At 39.3% G+C, this 21,274-nt stretch overlaps 1 protein-coding gene across 7 annotated transcripts in view; it reads left to right on the forward strand.

Moving 5' to 3' along the window:
- BTRC (beta-transducin repeat containing E3 ubiquitin protein ligase) overlaps positions 1-21,274 on the forward strand; it is a 112,438-nt gene that overhangs the window by 71,793 nt on the left and 19,371 nt on the right. For all 7 annotated transcript variants that reach the window (XM_033065607.1, XM_033065610.1, XM_033065611.1 and 4 more), the window contains one exon: positions 17,613-17,844. In XM_033065607.1, coding sequence (XP_032921498.1) covers positions 17,613-17,844 — 232 coding nt within the window. The remainder of the gene's footprint in view (positions 1-17,612; positions 17,845-21,274) is intronic.

Here is a 21,274-nt window from a genome sequence, read left to right on the forward strand (position 1 = left end):
TCTATGCAGCCTAAGGCAGAAATAAAATTTGGTGTGTGGGATGAACAGTATTCACTTAACAAACAGCTGTTCAATATTTTATTTTATTCGTATTGCTTGTTCTGTGCCCCAGGCTGTATTTATTGCTTGCCTTTCAAGTCCTGGTCAGAATATGGAAATACAGACTTCCTCCTGGGGGTTTCCCCTGCACTTTCAGTGCTTCACAAACCTTAATTAATCCTTCCAGTGTTTCTTGGGGTGAGTGTTGGATTCACTGCATCCCTTTTTTACAGAGAAGTTCAAAAGTTATTTTAACAATTGAAATTTAGGGAGGAGATAGTTTATTTATAGTAAGCAATGAGGACTCACAGGAGGAATATTAGATTAGGAATTATGACCCCAGATTTTGAGATATCTTTTGTCTTTGCCATATTCTGCTTTTCTATCTCAGTTCTTTCATCTGTAAAAGGACAATCCTGCTGAACATTTCCTCATTAGACTTCTGGGAATCTTGAAACATGGTATCAGTTGAAGCGTGTTTTGTATTTAAACACTATTTTTGTTTATATACACCTAATGTTGATTTGGGCTCTGTTGTTGTGGCATCTTCTCTCTTCCCAGGCCCATGTACATTTTTGAAGGGCTGTCTTAGGCATGCATCTTGGGAAAGATGCACTCACCAATGGTTGCATTCAAATGGCAGCCAAATATGATCCTTGTGGGAGGCAAGAGGAAAGTCTAAGAGAAAGTGGATAGTTACTAGTTGTTATTCTTGTTGTGGCATAAAACACCAAAAGCTCTCAAAGCCTTTTATTCTCCTTTAATAAAACTCAAGACCCAGTAAATTATTCCACAGCTGCTTAAATCAGTTTGTCACTTTCCAAAGAGATTCCCCTGTGGGTGGAAACCAAGTGGTAAATTCTTGCCCCAAAGTAATCATACTGCAGGAGAATAACTGGAAAGATGAAATATATTGCAGAATCCACCTTAAGTATGGAGCTTACCACCGTGACTCCATAATGGGATGTCCCAATATGGGGTATAATATCATAAACACTGTAAATATGCCATTTGTGAATTAATAGGCAGCCTTGGGATTGTTACTGTTTACATATATGTTAAAATTAACATAGAGCCAATATTAATTCTTTTTCAACCTAATAAAGTAATTTCATTCTAGCTCCTGGCTGGGTTTTGCAAGTGTACATTTTTATCAGTGTATGTTGAATTTCTTGGTCAGGTCTATATTTTACTTAATCTAATTATCATTTCTTTCTTTGCTCTCAGAGGGCTGGTAGACTGTCTACTAGCTGTTGACGGAATATCAGCAATATTTTTTTAAAAATTCCTCTATTTTTTTATTTTCTATAAAAACTGTGTTAAACAGAGTTACAGTTTTCAGACTCAATTTAGCCTGAGTTTTGCATGTTGAAAAGTAATAGCAAATTTCATACATCAAAAGGTTTTGTATATTTTTATAGATGTATTTGTAGTAGTCGTCCTTATGCTCTTTTACATATAGTATTATTTTTACACAGAAATCCTTCTTTTCTTAATGCAATAATATTTATTATAGATGAAACACTTTAAAATTTGAGATTCAAAGATTTTAACTGTGGTTTCTCATATAAGCAGTATGAGTCAACATGTGATACATAGTCATTTTGTTTCTTGGATAATGAAACAGTATCTGTTTTATGAAGTATAAATACCTTAAACTCGTCCTGTTAATAACTTCAAAACACAAGGATAACATTTATTTTAAGGGAAATAATTTTGTAAGTTTACTTATTAAGGTTTTTTTGTTATTAAACAGTTACTTATAAACTGTTCCAGAATGTAATTTGTCTTTAAAGATATTATAAAACCTTGGCTGTAGTAATGAAATTAATGTATATTTTAAAGTAGTGTTTCCTGAAATATATCTTGTAATTCCCATGAAGGTGGGGTCAGAGAAGTGTGAGTTTATCTGTTGCATAGATAAGTTATCAGTTGGGAAATGGGAGCAACGCTGTTGAGTCTGCAGTCTCATATCCTACAGTAATGCTTAATGGAGTAAAACAGTTCTCACAGGACAATCTGATGTCTTGCCCTCAGTTTACTTCCAAATATGTAATTATCTTTATTTCTGGGCACTTATTACCATAGTAACTTCTTTGGATCAAGTACTGACAGGGTGCAGTCCCTTCTAATATGAAAAACCAGATCAACATGCTTCAAATTCTGGCCTCAAGTGTAGACATATTTTTTTTCAGAGTTTCCTGATACTGCACTAAAGAACTTTTCAGCTTATGTGGGACCTCAAATAATTCAACATAAATCATCTATGTAGAGGTCAGACACTTGTCTCCATCTCCTTTCTCTCAAAGTAAATTGCTATTAACTGGCAGGACAAGTTTTGATCCTGATGGTTGTAAGAGTTGATTTGAAGTCATACTGGGATCCAACTGGCATCAGTCTGAGTTTTTGCTCTTTGCAATTCCAGGAGTTTTCAGATAACCTCTGCAGTCTATACCCACATAACTGGTCACTTAAAGGCACAAGACAGCAACAGTGTTGAAACCAACCATATAACTTTTCTTCTAATTGTGGAAACAATAGACAATTGGCCCTGGGAAAAGTGGAATTCATAGTTACAGCATCTCGCTGCCCAGCAGATCTCGGCCAGTTAGTGACCTGAAGGCAACTCCTCCAGCAAAAATGCCTCCATATCAGGGACTCTGAGGTCACTTGCATTACTCAGATCTGGGTCTTCATCTGACATCCAGACATCACATGAATGAAGAACTTAAGTTTGTCCCAGATCCTGTGAGAGTTTACCTGGAGGCAGTGAAGGTATGAAAAGAGATATTCTCTGTTCCCATGTAATACATTTATTATAAATGCATCAGACACAGGGTTATCCTGTGAAACCAGTGACAGTGAATATGGCCTCAGGGCAATCTGAAATTACCTGGGAGTTTCCTGGAGGCAAGATCAATGGATAAAACCTCACCACAATAAGTAGTGTTCCTGTGTGTCATGTGCAACTCAGCAGTTCAGCATGTGGTGGAAAGTGTAGGTTGTACATTTAATGAATCACTGATAGGCTCAGGCTCACTGGGCTCATGCCAGACTGCAAATTGACGGCTCTTCCAGTCATCAAGATCAAGATCCAGATCGAGAGCAAATGGCCTCAAGTTGTGCAGGGAAGGTTTAGGTTGGTTATTATGAAAACTTTTTTCCACTGAAACATTTATGGAGCATTGGAACAAACTGCCCAGGAAAGCTGAGTCACAGACCCAGAAGTGTTTAAAAGACTTTTATGTGTGGCACTCAGTTTAGTGGTGGACTTGACAATGTTAACAGATAGCTTTGGTCATCTTGGAGGTATTTTCCAACCTCCATGATTCCACCTTTTGGGACCTAGCAGGTCACTGATTCCAACCTCTTGTCTTGTAGATACTACTTTGTCCCTTTAGTGAACTTACAAAGTTTCATCTTGCAGTCAGATGAGGTTTGGTCTGCAGTCTTTTTTTCTACTGTTTCTATCAGAAGATTTTTCCAGAACCCAGTTGTTCTAATGACTGGAAATCCCTGGCTAGAGTTTCCAAGTTAGCTTATTCATGGAGAGATTGTACCACTGGTTCTTCGTTTCTTCCTTTTGTTTTAATAGTTCCTGTTCCATTTTTTATGTTTATCCACATTTAGTTTTAGAGAGCTGTCATACCCACTTTGTTTTATTAGGACAAATTGAATGGTCCTTAGGGAGTGGTGTGATTTAAGAAATGGAAGAGAAAAAATGTTTGGGCACTTGTGGTCGAGGACTTTGTTTTCTAGGAAGAATTCATGTTTACTTTTCTGATCATTCTCTCTTAGGCAAAAGTTGTCAAATTATTGCACTGTATTTCAGGTATTGACAGTCTTACATACATGTAAAGATTTAATCCTTCTGGCTGATGCAGTGACACAGCCTGCATCCTTCTAAAGAGAAGAGAAAGCTTGGACAAATCACTGCATCCTCCAACTTACTATCAGGTATCATGGTATCTTGATTTTCCTGGAGTATTGTTCTACCCTATGCAGTACTCAGCAAATACTACTGCTTGACTGGAATACAGAATCACCAGTAGTCACTGCCACTAATTGGCAGATTCTAAAATTTATCGTTTTCTCAGAGGGAACTTGTAATGGGAAATAACTCATGTTGTGCAGTAAAAGCAACTGTTCCATATTTTCCTTCATGTATATTTAACACAATCTGTAATTTACAAAAATAGATTTGAATTAGTCTGCCTGTGGAACTCATACCTAAGATAACTTCAGCAAGGCAGGCAGTCCCTTGTTGCTTGTAACCGATGGCTTAGTTGAGGCTGCAGCTTGGAGGGAGACAGCAGTAGTCACTGTATACATTACTGAGCCTTACTGTTGAGGAAAATTAAAAATGAGCAGCAAAGTAGTTGTGCTCACAGTCCTGAAAATAGTGTTCTTCGTGGCTGCAATTACTTGTTTTACTGTAATAATGAATCTTGACAGGCAAATAGTTCTTACCTGCTCAGCTCATGTAACCAGGCTGTTTGGGTCCTGTGCCCAACAGGCAAACTTGCCTTCATGGTGCCCTGAATTTGTGAAATACAGCAGGTCTATCCTAAATATGTGTGCACATGTTCAGATTCAACTGTCGTCTCGTAACATTAAAGTCTGAAAAACTCCTGTTGTTTTTCAACACACAATGAAACCTTTGTAAGTGATAACAAACTGAGAATTTAGTTAAAACACAACTAATATATTTCAGCATTGTTTTTTCTGACCTCACTTCTCTCACTTTAAACAACTGCTTTTGTGTTTAGACTAACATTCATTTAGAAGAAAATAAAAGTGAAAACCACTTAACAACTATACTACAAAAAATTAGATGGTTAATTAACTAAGACTTGTAATTTCTCAGCAAAGAAAGCTCCCTCTCTGACAAGTAAACCTTCCTTATAGGTCTTTGATTGTAGGTAATAAAAATGTTCTTAATTAATGCAAATTATGTGCATTTGTTGTTTTCTTTCAAGTCACCATATTTTACAAAATTGTGTGAACTACAGAGCTGAATCAGGTTGTTCTTTTGCCATGTTGATTTAGATCTGTCAGCCCTATTCTGAATCATAATTTGTAATCCCAAATACTTCTGAGGTGGGTTGTAATGGGAGTATTTCCAGGTTTGATTTAGTACACTGCAGATGATTAGACTTCACAGGCAGTTAATTAATTGTAAAACCTGAGTTTTGAGACTGGTTCAGGTCATAAGTGAAGGTATGTTTGGAATTTAATAATATTTGGAGAGTACCAGTTGAAATTCCTAGAGAACACACATATCATAAAAAAATGACAGTTTTTGAAAAATTTTAAATAGTTGGATGGATGTAATTGAAAGTCAGTTTTGGATGTCTGAACAGATGAATACTGCTTGCTCTGAACTTGTAAAGCCAGAGGGCAGGTATATCTGCAGTACTCTTGAAGAACCTGGTCTTCAGTGGCTGCAAAAAATGAACAGCAAAGGCTTGTGAGCCATAAAGTGGGAAAATCTTATTAAAAAGTAATTCTCTATTCAGCATCTTTTAAAAAGAGTTCCAGATTTTGCTTATGATAAATTAAATACATCAACATCAGACAATTGTAACTCTCCAAAACCTGTCAAGTGTGTATGAACTTTGATAGTGAGGTTAGAAATAGTCACTTAGTTTGGAAAAGACCTCTGGAGGTCCAACCTGCTGCTCACAGCAGAGTCAATATTGAATTCATTACTGCCAAGTAAGCTCCACTGCAAGTACCTACTTCTCCTGGGTTTTACATGTACAGAACATCTATCTTCAATTCGAGGTCTCAGACTGTACTGAGAAAGGAAGCCAGCATGTGCTTTGCATAAGGAGGGCTACATTTTGCCCTAGCTGTTGGCTGCCTTTATCTCCTAAGGCAGAACCAAGAACCACATCAAGTTATGTAGTCTCCAAGTAACAAAGACACAGAAACAGCTGCAAGTTGTTTTCCTAAAAGGAAGGGAGAGATACTGCTGCTAATATACAGAAGTGATCAGAGATCTCAAAAGTTTCAGTACTTGGTCGTGTATGTGGGAGGAACTGCTGCTGCCATCTTCCTGCAGTGTAGTCAGCAGCACCTTTTACCTGTCTCATTCAGACCTAAGCTACAGCTCTGTGGAGGTGGGGGTAGAACAGATGGATTGTGGTGTCAGCCCAAGAGATATCCAGCTGAACGTCACCAGCCCAACCAACAGATCTGCAACTGCAGAGATCTTGCTTTCACTTGAGAAGTCCTTCCCCTGCTGCTGGACAGGTCAGATGTCACACTGTAATCCTCTCCTGCATGCAAGAGGTGTGGGGAGTGAGAAGTTGTTGCCAGTGCTTTTCTCCAAGTCCTCTTAAGGGGATAAGAGAACGGCTTGGATGCCATCTGTAGTGCAGAAGGAAGGTCTGTGTGTCAGGATTTGGGTGCAGCAGCAGGACTGTGTACAGAGTTCGGGCCCAAAATGGCAAGGACAGCTGTCAGATGGGACTGAGGGACATCGGTGGGCGATGTTGGGAAGTTTTGGTCAGGTGCTTCTGTCATCTACTCGGGTCTAGTTACTTCTAGTCTTTCTTATTGGACTTGTCAGAGGCATAAAAACGTAGCTGTGGATAGCCTAGCACATCCTACTGTATTTGCTCATCTCTGTCATAAATATTAAAATCACAAACTTTTAAACCCAGGTGATGTTCTGAAGTCCCCTGGTGGTTACATGTCAGAATTACTGTGATGAGTAAAGAAACTTACTTTAAGTATATCCACCTTAGGGCACTTACCTTCAGGATGTGAGTTGTTGCCATGTCTATATTGATTTTGGAGAGGTATCTGGGTGTCTCAGTTTGAGAAAACTCAACGTGAAATTTTTTAATAAGACACTTGACTTTTTGGTTCTGCTTTGGAAGGCTGTGGAAACAATTAGTACTGCTGCATTTTTTTTCTAACTGGTGAAGTGAGACCATGCCTTTGCTAACAAGTCTGTTTTGTTTAGTTTTTACATGACAGATTTGTTTGCTGACACTTGAGATGAAGTTTGCACTTGTGTGGTGTGATGTTACTTGGTGACATTGCCCTTATGAGCACCTTTGGTGCAGAGCCTTCATTCCCAGCATTAAGCAGTGCTTTGTCTTTGAGTGAAAAGTGTTGGGACACATCTATTTAACTGATAGACTTGTGAAATGGAGTGACTTGCCTATGGCAGCACAGGAGGGAAGTGGGAGAATTAGAAGTAATACTCGAAAGACTTGGCTCCCATTTCCCTTTCTTGTTTTTACATTTGTAATGCCAGCTTTCAAGAATTTCAATGCCAGTTTATCAAGAATTAATAAGTAATAACCTATGATTGAAAAGACCTGACACTCTTTCTGTTGTGAGATGTTTCTCTGTCTTCAGCATTGTGCAGATCTCAGCAGTGTTGCACCTTCTCAGTTTTACTTAAGTGGCATTACTCAATATTTAATGTGAAGTAGAAACATGTAATTCACAGCTGCAGTCAGCTGCATTGGATGTTTGTCAGCCAGAAGAGGAGTGAGGTAGAAAGACTTTTTTATGCCATGAAAATTAGAAATTTTCAACAACTTTTTCATTTAGTTTCTTGCTACATTTCACATTGTACACACAGCTGACATGATAATCCTTCAGCTTGTCCTAAATTACATTTTAAAATAGAGATAAGTAAATTATAGCAATCTGAGTATTTTTAATCGGTTATAGAGGAAATGTCTAATGACACTTGTTTCTCTTGAATTTCAGATGAACTAGTGGAAGTGTTCTTAATCAAGTAAAAATTACAGACAACACCCAAGACTGCTTTGAGTGAGATCAGATAGTCACAGCTTAGCATCTATGGCTCTTCTGTTTGGAGAGTGCTAGAGGGAGCTCTAACCCCTCAATCGAGGAACAGGCTGACAATGGTGCATCTCAGAGTTTGGGCTGTGGTAGGAAACGTTGACTTTTTTTGATGTTTTAATTTTATTTTGTAGCAGGAGGTTGCATATGGTTTTTCCAGGCATGAGCCCAAATTGCTCTTCCTAGATGCGAAAATGCAAATAGTATGTTTGTGAGTGTACTGTTATTAGATTTAATACAGGCTATTGTGAGCTACCTGAAAATACAGAAAACAAGTGAGAGGTATCACAGAGGTGTTTAGCAAATAGTGAGTGCTAAAATCTAATAGTCTTTTGCTTTCACAAAGGAGAAAATTTCTCACTATAGAAGACCTAATGCTATTTAAAAGAGAATGCATTTTGAACTGTTGGAAGTAGAAGCTACTTTACTCAGCATGTAATAGGTTCTTAGATATTTAGCCAATTATTATAGTAGAAGTTACAGAAAGTGTTAGTGGTTGTTAGATAAATTTACAAATGGGATGCATCAGTGCGTGAGGATGGGAGAGATTTCTGACATCATATGCTCCATAGTGATAACATTCTTGATATGACAGGAAAGTAATTCTCAGAAATGGGATAAAAGAAGAAGAGAAAAGTTGGGTTTTGTTTGTAGAAAGGGAAATACAGGTGAATATATGCTGTTTTCATTGCTTATTAGCAAACTCACTAAAAGGAATAACAGAATCGTGGCTTTGGGTGAAGGAATGTTATATGCAAAATACAGTATGTTTAAGGACCAAGTGAGGCTAGCAGTTCTGTTTTGCCACAATTTACTGGGGGATTTTTATTATTTATATGCTACATTCAAACACGTCCACTTTGAGTCTACTATAGGGAGAAGAATTATGGAAAGCTCCCTCCCTCCTTTTGTTTGAGGTATTCTTCTGAATGATTATTGGCAGCTGAACACTGAGCCAAGTAGGAATCCCTAGAGGAACAGTCTGCCTTGGGCTTCTGAGTTATGCAATTTGAGTGTCAGCTGACAGAGGATAAAGTCTGCTCAGCTGTGGAGCTGCATATGCCTTCCTGAAGTGCTGTTATGGTTAGACCTGGTCACTTGCTCTAGCAGAGGGTACTGGTTTCTGCCTTTCTTCTGTCATTGTTTTCATGTATCAGCAGCAATTGGTCTAACCCAACTTAATACAATTTCTGAAGATACAGAATTCATTGTCCTTAGCAGATATTTTTGGAGTCTGTTCCTCAGGTCATGAATCTCTTGCCAGGTACCAATGAAAGAATGGACCAACACAATCTTCAGATACAAAGTCAAAGAAAACTTCCAGGTAGGATGGACCTTTAGAGGTCTGCAGTTGAGCTGCCTGTTCAGAGAAGTATTACTTCACAACCAATTCATTTTGCTTGGAACTTTGTCCACTCATATTTTGAATCTCTTCCTTTTAATGTCCAGAGCTTTGCTTTCTACGGCCTGTTGCTGGGTTATGGGAGGCTTGTGGATAACCCCCAGTCTTCTCCAGTCTTCTCCACATCCATCTTCCTTAGCAATCCCAGGGCTCCTCCATGGGAATCACTGGTTTGCCAGGAAGGTAACATTTGACTGAAAGTTGAGTAGAGCAGCTCATCTTGAGAGGATGCTCATTCATGAGTGAGGGTTATTGGATGACCTTGTAGGGGTTACAGGAGGCTACAAGGCAAAATCTCAAGATTTTGACTGCAGACCACTGACCACCTTTAACTTAGCACTGTACAAGAATATTTAATAGATTTGTCTTCTCACAGCTGCCTCTGTGATGGCTGGTAACAGCAGTAGTGTTGGTATCAGCCAGTGTGAGTTGCTGAGATGTCCTATTCTAGACGTGGCTGTACTGGTGGAAAAGAATACCATGCAGCCTTCACCTGGCTGCTGCAGGTTGCTGCCCTCCAGGGTCTGTCCGCAAAACTGCAAACCTGCTCTCAGTTACAATGAGGTGTTTTAGCACGGACAGTTTAAATAGCAGGTCTCTGCTAACAAGCTTATTTTGACTGAAATAGGTTAGGGAGTGCTCGTGTAGCCGACTCCTCCGGCAGATCCAAGGAGTACATTTGCAATGAGAGCAGAGCACATACATGAGTCTTGTGCTTCTTCAGAATGCTGTGGGGTTTTTGTTTGTTACATCTCTCCAGTATACCTGGAAATATGTATTACTCCTGTAGCTGGGAAATATGATATGATACTCAGCCTGTATATCCTGACTTCCATTCTGAATCTCTCACATTGCCTTGGTCAAGTAGTTTGGTGCACATGTGCCCTCTTTGTTATTGGTAACAAAATGCACCTCAAAGGAAAAAAATCATGGAAAATACTACTGAGTTAGCCATCTTGGAGGGCTTGTGTTTCTTGGTGCTGAAAACTTTACATAGGCAGAAGCAAGTGGTTTGAAAATCTCAGTAGTGTTACTGAGAGCAGATAACAGGTTTTTACGATCATTTTCTCTCTCTCTCTCTCTCTTCATGCTGTTCACAGTGGTATCAGTCTTCACTGTTAATTCAGCCATGTTTTGAATCACTTGAGTCCATCTACCTGTTCTTGGTTGCCTTTTTCTCTCAGTTAAGGGAGCACTTGAAGCAAAAAGGAAATCAAGAGTAACACCCATAAAGAGTAACTTCACTCAGGCAGTAGATCATGCTTGAGTATTTTAAAAACAGAAGCAACTGTTCCAGAAAATTATGAAACTGCTGCTTAGAGCATTCTTTACTTCTGCTCTCCTTGACATAAATGAGTGCTTTGCTGCTACTGGCCATTACCTGATGACTTTAGTAGACTGGTTCTCCAAGTCATAATGTGCATATTCCTTCCCTCCATTAACAGTAATAACACGTAATGGTCCCAGCAGTTCAACTTTGGTTCTGGTAGCCATGCCAAGGAAGAAAGCGTTTCCTTTGTTGGTTTCCACTGGAAGAGATTTGTTGTTACTGGACTGTCTGCTTTGAAATTTGTGTATGATCACTTTACAACTAGTAAAAGTTGTGCTCTGAAATCTATCTCTTTAAGAGTGATGGTGCCTGCCCTCCCCCACATATGTCTAGATATGCATTTGGTCAGGGATCATAGTTTGGGAAAGTAACATATGCCAGTGCTGTGCTGATGCAAGCAGATTTCTCATCAGTGCTTGTTATTTGCAAAGACAACTTGGAGATGAGGAGGAGGAGAGGGACTCCCAGTTCACATCCATTGCTGGCATCAGAGAAATTTTATTTTGGAGGATTTTGTCAACACTTAAAATCTAGGTGGGAGACCTATATCGAAGGAAAGTTTACAATAAGAGCTATGAGATTCCAGACAATTAAACTTTATTAGCCTGTCTGAAACATTAAGTATTAGCTTAAAATAATAGTTTTTTAATCTCCTCTCCCTGTTGCTGTTTACTGTGTAGCAGTGTGGGAGGGGAGCATCTTGTCCAGCAAAGTATTACTGCTGCTCTTTGTATAGCCCATGTGCAAGTGTCCATGGCTCAGTCCTATCTCACCATGTTACTTCTCAGCTACTTCTCAGGTGCCTGCAGCTTTTAGTGGCCTTGAACAAAATCAGCCTTTTCCCTTTCTTCTGTATCTGAGGTAATATTCTGAGCCAGGTGCCCTCTAGGTTGACACCGTATCATAGGTACCCAGATGGTACCTCTGAAAACTATTGCCCTCCAAGGATTTCAGAAAGTGCAGCAGGTTGGGCTGCTGTGTCCAGCATAATTCCAGTGATCTTTCATCTAGATGTATCCTTTCTTACACAGCTTTTCTGCAGTGTGACTGGAAACCAGATGTGGACAAGCAGTCTAAAGCTCCAGAGATGCAAAATTTCTAGTTCCTTGGGTGCTGTTAATTTCAGTATATGTATTTTGAATTTTCTCTTGAAAATAAACAGTAGAATTGCTGTGGTTTCTTTCATGGTGCTTTCTTTTTGACTCTCAGATGTGATTGATGATCGTCTACTTCTGGGTTATGTTCGTTTTTCAGAATGTTTCAGTGAGCTTTGCAGCGTGGAAAGTAATTCAGTACTGAGCGAGTAAGTCCATATATGAGCTAAACCCATGGTTAACCTCACAGAGGCTGTTATGTGAGATGGAGGCAGGCAGAAATGAGTAGATTCTAAACTGAGCTTTTAAAATAAAAGTAAATGGAGTGAGTTGTTTAATGACCTAGCATTGTAGCCTTGCTGTCAACTCAAACACTGGAAAAGCAGGTTCATCCTGCAGAGGAGAAAAATGAGGATCTGGCTGCCCTACTCATGTCTCTCAGGTGCTATGGCTCATGAGATCGTGTTTTTTATGGTGAGACAACCCCCTCGCCACCCCCCAATTCTCAAAGCAAAGGAGTTCTTTCATAGGAAGCTGCCAGTGAGGAGCTGCAAAGGAACTTCTTTCCTCCTTGCTTAGCCTTGGCAATCTGGGAATCAGTTCTGCAGCGTTTGGTAATTGCAAGCCTAGAAAAGAAGAAGCCAGCTATAGAAATTGAACCTGTATCCTCTCAATTATGGTGTTACAGCCTTTAGGCTGTACAAAAAAACACCCTTTGAACTGGATTCTCAAATAACTATCTCTGCCTTTACCATGGAGGGCTGGCACACCTCAGGTCCATTTCACCATTTTTGTTACATTGCTGTGGTTACATTGTTGTGGCATTGAGTGCTATGTCATCTTGGGCACTAGCAAGCAATTCCATGGCCGCGCAGGTAACTTTGGGAAAGCCAGCTGGGCTGAGGTTCTCTGGCTAAGAGCACCTTTTCAGGCATCAAACTAGATCATTCTGTGGCCATGCTGGTACTTTTTAATCCCACGTGCTTCTAACTTGATCCAGAATTCCTGAGCTTTTGCTGCTGGTGAAAATAGTTTCATGTTTGGATTCATGGTCGTGGACATTTTTTATGTGGTCAGTCTTGAAGAATATTCAGGATATAAAGGCAAACCTGGCTTTGCTTTCATTGTGAAGTTCTGGTCTTTCCCCACCTTCCTTGGCTCCTGGACATACACTTCTGTGGTTCCTTTCTTTGTCATTCCATTGCTTGGGTTTTTTTTCCCCCACTGTCTTTTATCTTGTGAGTAAAGTTTGAACAGTACGCAGAAAGTTAACTGCCTGGAGTCTTTTAAATATAAGTAACACGCACCCAGTAATAAGCTGTCGGTTGTTTTTTTGCTGCCTGCAAAGAAACATAAACACAGCGCTCATTTCTGGCAGGTTTTTACTGTCAGAGTTTCTCCTATTATATTTATCTTACAATTTGCCAGGGGGTGAAGTTATTAAGTTTTAGCAGCAGCCATCGATCAAGTTCACAAGTTAACACGATAAAGGCTCTGTGCCGCTCCGATCCGGGAAAATGATGATCCTCACTCGGTAATTAACTAAATGAGAAAGTTAAATCTTACTTGAGAGCTGGGAGAGATGAAAGAGAGGTGTTTGTCAGTTTCTCAGTGGAAATTAGAAGCAGTTTTCTGCAATTCCCTAAGCTGCTGCTCTGTCATATTTTACATAAGCACTGGGAAAACGTCTTGTAATTAGTGCTGTCATGGAGGATTTTTTTTGCTGAAGGATGTTGGAATAATTCATTAGATTATCAAGAAAGGCTTGTGTCCTGAAATGATTAGCACAGTGAAATTTAAACCATTAACGATAACAAGTTTAGAGCTTGCTGCAGTGCAGAGGCACCCGGGGTATGTCTGTGCCTATTTCAATCATTTCTTATAATTAAACATTATGTCCTCTTTTTTCCTCCCCTTCACTAGGACCTATCCAAAATTACTGTTAAGGTGGCTCTGTCTAGATCAGTGACTTAACCACAACGGGTGGTGCAAGCAATTGGAGGTGAAATGCTGCAGTTGCAGAGAAGCAGTGGAAGACATTTGTCTGTGTCAGAGCCTGTAGTCCAGCGAGTCCAGGAAGGAGGGGGAAAGCCCAGTATGACCTGTTGGTACTAGAACATGGAAGAGAAGACCTTTCCTTTTATCTAAGGAGAAACTAAAATTTGCAGTGGTACTCTAAGCTCCCAGAATTTTCAGAGCTTCAGCATGAACATGTCTTGCTGGGGTCATCTAAGCTATTCTTAATATTCCAGGAGACAGTTTCTCTTTGATTTGAGATGTCTTCTTACATTGAGAAACACAAAACCTGAGTTCATCTGCCCTGTGAAAGGTACCTGAACAAAGTTTTCTGCAATGACTAGAGGATGTCATTTAAAAAATAAAAAAAAAAGTTAAAGTTGTGACCACTCATATTGGTGAGTAAACACTATTGCTATTACTACAATCAGGGAAGTTGCTTGGTTTTGGTTTATTTCTGTGCTTTAGGAGGCTCCTTGGTCTCCTGTACTGAACTAAACCAGAAGTAACCTTGGTTGTCACATATGGGTTACAGCTGGTTTGTTTTATATGCAAAGCAGTAGATTTATCCAGTCTTTATTTATCTGTGTTGAAATATTGCACCTTCCTACAGTTGCAAGCTATTATTTAGACTAAAGTCCTTTCATATATTAGTCCTCTTCTACTTCATTGGGCATACAAATGTGCTTTGTGTTAAGTGTAGCCATTTGGAGAAATGGTCTTGTAATTATGGGCTGCAGTGGAGCATAGTACGTAGATCCCTGAGCTAGTACCAACCTGAGGCACTCAATCCCCTGGGTTTCCTGGCAGAGCTTATGAGCTCTTGCTCAGCATTGTCAGAGGACACCTCTGCCATTCCTGCAGATGAGTCATGGTGCCCAGAGCCAGCTGGGGCACCTCAGCCCTCACATACAGGGCTTTGTGAAAAGGGAGTTGGTAAAGATTCATCTATTCCAACTTAGTAGTTTGCTCCGTTAAGCCAAATTTCCTCCCTGATATACCAGTGCTTATTCTTCTTTGCCATTTTTGGAAGTGAAGCTTATAAAAAATGTAATTGTATACAGTGCATTTGGATGGGTATTTACCCTAGCAGGGTGGATGGCAAGTGGAACAGATTTTTCTTTTTCAGGTGAGGCTTGATTATTGTATAAAGAGAGGGAAGAAGCTGTAGATTATTCAGTAATACAGAGGCTTGATGAAGTTGTTTTGTTGATGCTTTTTTTTTGTAATAGGCCTTTTTCACTGAGCTGCCAGTGGATTTTCAGGAATCTTTAAATTCAAATTCTGGAACTTTTGTTCTAAACTGTAGTTTGAAGGCTTATGCTTTAGTTTCTGGGCTTATTCTCACTCCTTTTGGTGGGAAACCAGAGCAGGCAAGGGTGAAAACCAAGTCTCAAGATGACATTATAAGAATGCAGCTGAATTATGAACCTAAAAAATCTGATGTTCTCATGTCTGCTAATTTGGGCATAAACACTGTAACATGCTTTTCTTAGCAGAACCACTTTATAAATCTAGAGTTTCACTTCCAGAGCTGTTAAAAGTGCTGGTAAATGGATTCTTTAATTTACTCATTATTCCTATCCAAGAAGCCTGTGTTCAGGCATAATGAATTGTCTTGTCCCACCTAAGCCATCTATTTGTGCGCACATAAGCCATGACTTGTATTTGCACATGTTGCAATTCCTCTTTGACAGCACAAACCAATGTTTAGAAGTAATTTGTGACCTGAAGGCTGCTGGGAGATGGGTGTTCAGAAGGCAAGGAAAGGCCAGAACATGGTGCCACCGTGTGAAAGAGCTGCACCTTTGTGTCCTTTGTACATCAGCTGTACACTCCGCTCAGGCTCAGCATATTAGACAGATTTCACAGTCTCTCAAATTAAAAGACAAATGTATAGATATTTTTTAAAATGCTCTGTAGAGACAACCTACTTTGTCAGAGACACAGCAAGCAAAATGAGAAATTAAATGAGATCAAGCTTGTAGGTTACAACATCTCCCCACTGTCTTAATCCAGCATTTTTACTGGGATGCCTGTTTTGCAGGCAGTTAACTGCAGCAAAAATTACCAGAATTCCTTAACACAGGTGTTCAGTCCATTCTTCTGGTAATCATCTTTTGCCAGGCCTTTAAGTGCTATTGGACTTCGCTAAAAAAAGTCCAGTACTTGTTGCCCACAGTATCTTTAGGGATTTCTCTTGGCCCAAGAGCATTTTTCTTTCCTGCTGCCCAGTACTGGCCCTGTGACTTGTTGCAGTCAGCAATGTCCATGTGAGGATTGAATGAAATCGTAACTCACTGTCTTTGTCTTGCATGATCTTGCTGGACACAGACACACACACAACCACAGCCACACATTTGCAGGGAGGAGAAGGGGTAAACCTGAAAACATTGAGCTGCAGAATGGAGTGCTGATGGTCACTGTGTTCTCAAAGAAACTTAAGTCAAGCTATAATCTAGAAATAGAAAAAGCTCCTTATTAAAAATCACAGCTATTTGCCATCTTTTTCTACCAAAGGAAGGTCTGGCTCTCCAGAAATGAGTATTTTGGTGCATTATCTCTATGAACATTAAATGTATATGGTGATCAGTTAAGTAGGCTTTCAAGTTGTGAGATTTTGGTGTTCCAAAGTCAAGGTTGCTGTTGGGATTGGGAGGTATTGTAGTTCAGGAGTTATTTACTCCCGAAAAATGAGAAACTTGTGCATTTCAAATCTACTACTGGTAACTGAATTTTGTGGTCTCTAAATAGCCTGCTGTTTTGGCTCTTGCTGAAAAGAGGCTTTTTTGTTGTTTCTCCTTTTCCTGTAAAATTGGTTAATCATTGCATTTCTTTTAGTTCATTAGATATCTTTGCAGAGAGATTTAGGGATGCATTTTTCCCCTTAAATAATGATGAGGTCCCCTGGCATGGTTGATACTTGGAATTATCATCACAGAAAAAAATATGGCATCCCTACCTCAGTGTTTTATGCGTTCTTATATCTGTAAGTTATTTTTGATTATTTGATAATTAATGAAGAACCTCTGCCTGAATTTTGACAATAAAAATGATGTAATAATATTGACTGTTATTATTATGCTGTCTGGTGTTAAAATGTTGCAATGAAAGAGAGAAAATCACATGTTTTCAGCAGGAAATAGAAACTGTTTGACCAGCATAAGAAAAAATAATTTCCCAGCAAGCTGTTAATCTTACTTAGACAAAGGATACCCTTGCAATGCAAAATGTGCACTTTTCTTCCAGTTAAATCATTTAGAAAGTAGAATTTATATCTTACTATCAAATAGTAAATTGAAATGTCAGTGTTCTGTTTTGTCCCTGAAACTCTTCTTTGAGCTGACTCCTTCTGACAAGATATTAACAGTGCTCAGAAAGTTGAAAATATGTTATTCTGTGAAAGAAGTATTTACCAAATGCCAGGGTGTATTTTAGCTGCTTTGCTCTCAAGATATAATTCAATTTTTTTTCATCCATTTCATGCATTCCCTATGAATTGTAGCAGCAATCCTTTCTTTAGAAGAAAAAAACCAAACCAGAGTACAAATGCAGTTTGCTGCAAGTAACTGGTATATGTACATTAGGAATCCAAACGCATTTTACTGTCTGCATGTTAAATAAAGTTGTGTTTATGTTAGATTTTATGTTAAACTGCCACTGAAGGTTTCCCATCTGAGCAGAGTCCTTTGTGTGCAGCTCTGGCACGAGCCAGCGCATTGTCCTGCCGGCTGCGCTCGGGCTGACGGCACTGGCCAGGATTTGTGGTCTCAGACAGTTTCCATGTGCCAGAGTGCTTTTTGCCTTCTATTGTCTGCCCCCTAAAAGAAATTGTACAACTGCTTGTGTTTCTTCTCATATGTGTTACATGGGTTGTTCCTTTCCTTCCTGTTTACAGACAAAACTTGCCAATGGCACTTCCAGTATGATTGTGCCCAAGCAAAGAAAACTGTCTGCAAGCTATGAGAAGGAGAAGGAGCTCTGCGTCAAGTACTTTGAACAGTGGTCTGAGTCTGACCAGGTGGAGTTTGTGGAGCACCTCATCTCCCAGATGTGTCACTACCAGCATGGACACATAAACTCATACCTCAAACCCATGTTACAGCGGGACTTCATCACTGCACTGCCAGGTATTTCTGCAGGCAGAGGGAGCTTGCTCCCCATCTTTCAAAAAGCTGTTCTGCTCCACCTTACCCTCCTGGAGAGGTCTCTTGTAGGGTCAGTTTGCAAAGCAGAGAATAGCTTTTGAATAAAAAGCTCTATACCAGTATGAAATGTTGTAATATTTTAATTTGTGTTCCTACTGTGTGTCAAGGCATGATCTAACACCATCATGGTTTGTCTAGGAGTAAATGATAGCTAATCTGTGTATTGTAAGGGTAGTTATCCCAAGCCACAGGGCAGGTAGTTGTGCTCTTAATGCCCACAACGATGCATGAATAACGAGAATTTTTAAAATTAAAACTACTACTCTTTCTGGTTGCTCAGCTGAGGTTTTCCCTTTTCTTATTTAGATATTTGTCTCTCCTACTGAAATAACTTCCTGAAGCCATTGCTTTGATTATGTGTTTATTGCTAATAGAAAACAGAGGGCATAAGAGCAAAAGATGGAAATCTTCTGTTTTTTACACCTTTGAAGTGCTTTCCATTGAAAATATTATCCCAGCTATTTTCAGATGTGGCATTGGGTGGATCTCACAGAATGCACACATAAAGTAGTGTACGTGCAGTTTGATATTGGTCCTGTCTTACAGATGAGAAAACTAAGGTGGTGGGAGATCAGATATGTACAGCAGTAAAGTTTCAGTACGAAACAGAAATTCCTGGCTCTTTTGCTCATATTTTTTCAGACCATTAGATCATACCTCTGTAGATAGATAAATAGATAGATAATAGATTAGCATTCCCATGCCATAAGTCCTTAGTTTGAGAGGGACCTGAGCAAGAAGTGGTATAGATGTTGTCTCTAAACAGCCAGCTGAAGAGAGGTCTTTCTTGCCAAATACCTTTGGGGAAGTGCTGAACTTTTGGCAATTTGATCAATCATGTCATCTGATCATTATTCATAAGGGAGATCTCAACATGAAATATAAAATTCTAGCCTTAAAAGATGGAAAAAAGTATACGTTTAACTGTGAATTGTATAAAAAAAGTGTGTTTAACTGTGAATTGTATAAAGCATAAAGGCACTGCAGGAGTTTTGCTAGGATGTTAAATAGGTAGACTCATTGGATTTTAAGCTCATTGTGCCCAGTAATCAAATGGCTGTTGTAGCATTAAAAAAAAAAATCTTAGTTATGCTAAGTACCTGCTTTATGTTAGTTTTTAGTAGTCCAGTGGCAATAATCTCGTGTACTTAGAGCAGCATTATAACTTGTGAAGCTGCTCTGTTTCAGAAAAATAAGAAGTGTATGGAAACTGCATTGGTTTCCCCACTTTTAAAGTGGAAGTATACATGTAGTTACATACACAGGTCTTTCTCCACAGAACCCCATGAAATCAACACGTCTCACTGCACTTGGGTAATTTCTTCCTACAGGGCTTTTTCTGAGAATTTTGGGCAGGTGCTATAAATGCTTCTAGAGACATTCCAAATTTCCTAGCCACACCATATTTGTTACTGGTCTATTCACAGTTGCCCAGGAAGCAGCTGATTTTACTCTATCAGAATGCAGAATAAATAGGAATCAAGCAGCTAATATGTGAGTATTTTAATAGTTGGGGAAAATGTGTGCATAAATAATGTATGGGCATCAATTTGCACATTTGCAAAGTGCAAATGTCCTAGTGAATATAGCTCTAAGGGAGAAAATTAATGGCAAGGAATTACACTGCCACAGACTCTCTGCAGTCTCTCAGGATGTCCTGAGTATAAGCAGGTTCTAATGAGGGGAATGGGAAGGGAGGAAGGTAAGAAACTGCCTCGGAAAGAGTGATGAACCTAAAATTCTAAATTAAGTCATATAATGAAAAAAAACCCTTAAACTCTCTAAGTATTTTTTACCTTTCTGAAATTCTCAAGTGTTCAGTACTCTGGTTTCATTTTTACTACTTCATTCTGTCTCCTGCTCTCCCCCTTGAGTGAATAAAACAATAAAGCTACTTCAAAATCATGAGGCATCTTATCTCTGTCCTCCTAGCACGGTCCCAAAGAATGACCAGAATTAAAGGTAGTTCTGGATCATGGGCATGTTTTACTAATCCAGAGTAAAGTTGGTGCAGATTATTTTCCCAGTGTTTTGAGCTAATTAACGTTGTTTGAAAAATACAGCTTAACTGTGTACTTAACAAAGTTTGTTCAGTTTCTGAAAAATAAGGCTTCTGCTTAGCATTTTCAAGCTGTTTAACATTTTTTATGAGGAAAGTCATTTTGATAAGGATTTCATGTGTGAAATAACTGAAACATTCTTGTTGGTTCAGAGGGCTGAAGGGCTAATCATGTTTCACATCCATTTAGCAAAATCTTCTGTGAGCAAAGTTTTCCCTTTTTAAGGAAGCAGTGCTGTGTTAGATACATGCCTCAGTGAGTTGTGCTGTTCCTAAGAAACAAAATAATAAAATTAAATTTGCAACCAGGCCAAAATAGCTCTGCACATCCACTTACCATAAATGTGAGGAGAAGAGGCCAAAACATTAGTGTTCTTTCACTGCAAAGGGTGTAGTGTCAATGGCAATGGATGACTTAAGGACATGGCAGTAGGTACAGCACCTCATTGCAGCCAAGAGCTAAAGTGCAACTCCTGGTTAAATAGTAAGGACACGTGGGTGAAGATTACTGTGCCCAGGTGTTGCAGTGTAGCCCTGCTTCCTAAAGCCACCAGTTATTCCCCATATTTAAAATTAATTCATCCTGTGACACTGCTGACTTAAAGCCACCTGTAAGGAGACTATGGAGGCAGGCATTTGAAGTGTCCTGGTGGATCTGTAAATGTCTGTGAGCCCACTGGAAGCAACACAGACTGGAAAATCTGCCATTTCCACACAAAGCTTCAGGAGCAGGGTGATAGGATGTCCATGTCTACCCCGCTGGTAGAATTCCTGCAAATTCCAGTTCACATTCACTAAACCGTTGTCTCCCTCTTTTCACAATCAGCTGTGGAGTCAATCTAAATTGGCAAATATGTTTTTTTAAATAGTGGTTGTACATGTCTTTTCAGATTAAATACATAATAAAGGCTGGTGATGCTTTTATTTTGCAGGCTGACATCTAATTTTGAATCTCTAAAGATAAGAAATGTCAGACCTCTTTCTCCACTCTCTTGTTTTGCCTGGTATCATTCACATGCTTTTTCTATGTAAAGATTGAAGCATAAAATGCTGAGCAGAGTGTCTGATGCAAAGTATATTCTAAGTTTGGTATATTTGAAAGCAGCAGGCATGCTAAATTCTCTCATTTTCATGCAGTGAGAGATACTTTTGAGATCTTTTTGTTAAGGAAAAAAAAGGTTGGGCCATTTGTGTGTCATGAACTCCAGTCAAAGTCAGCTGGTTGCACCCAGTTTGGGTTTGCAGAAGTCCAGACATGTGGCTGTAAAAATGTGCTTACTGCCTTTTCTTTCC

Source organism: Catharus ustulatus, chromosome 8 (genome assembly GCF_009819885.2).
Source record: "Catharus ustulatus isolate bCatUst1 chromosome 8, bCatUst1.pri.v2, whole genome shotgun sequence".
Taxonomy (NCBI): Eukaryota; Metazoa; Chordata; class Aves; order Passeriformes; family Turdidae; genus Catharus; species Catharus ustulatus.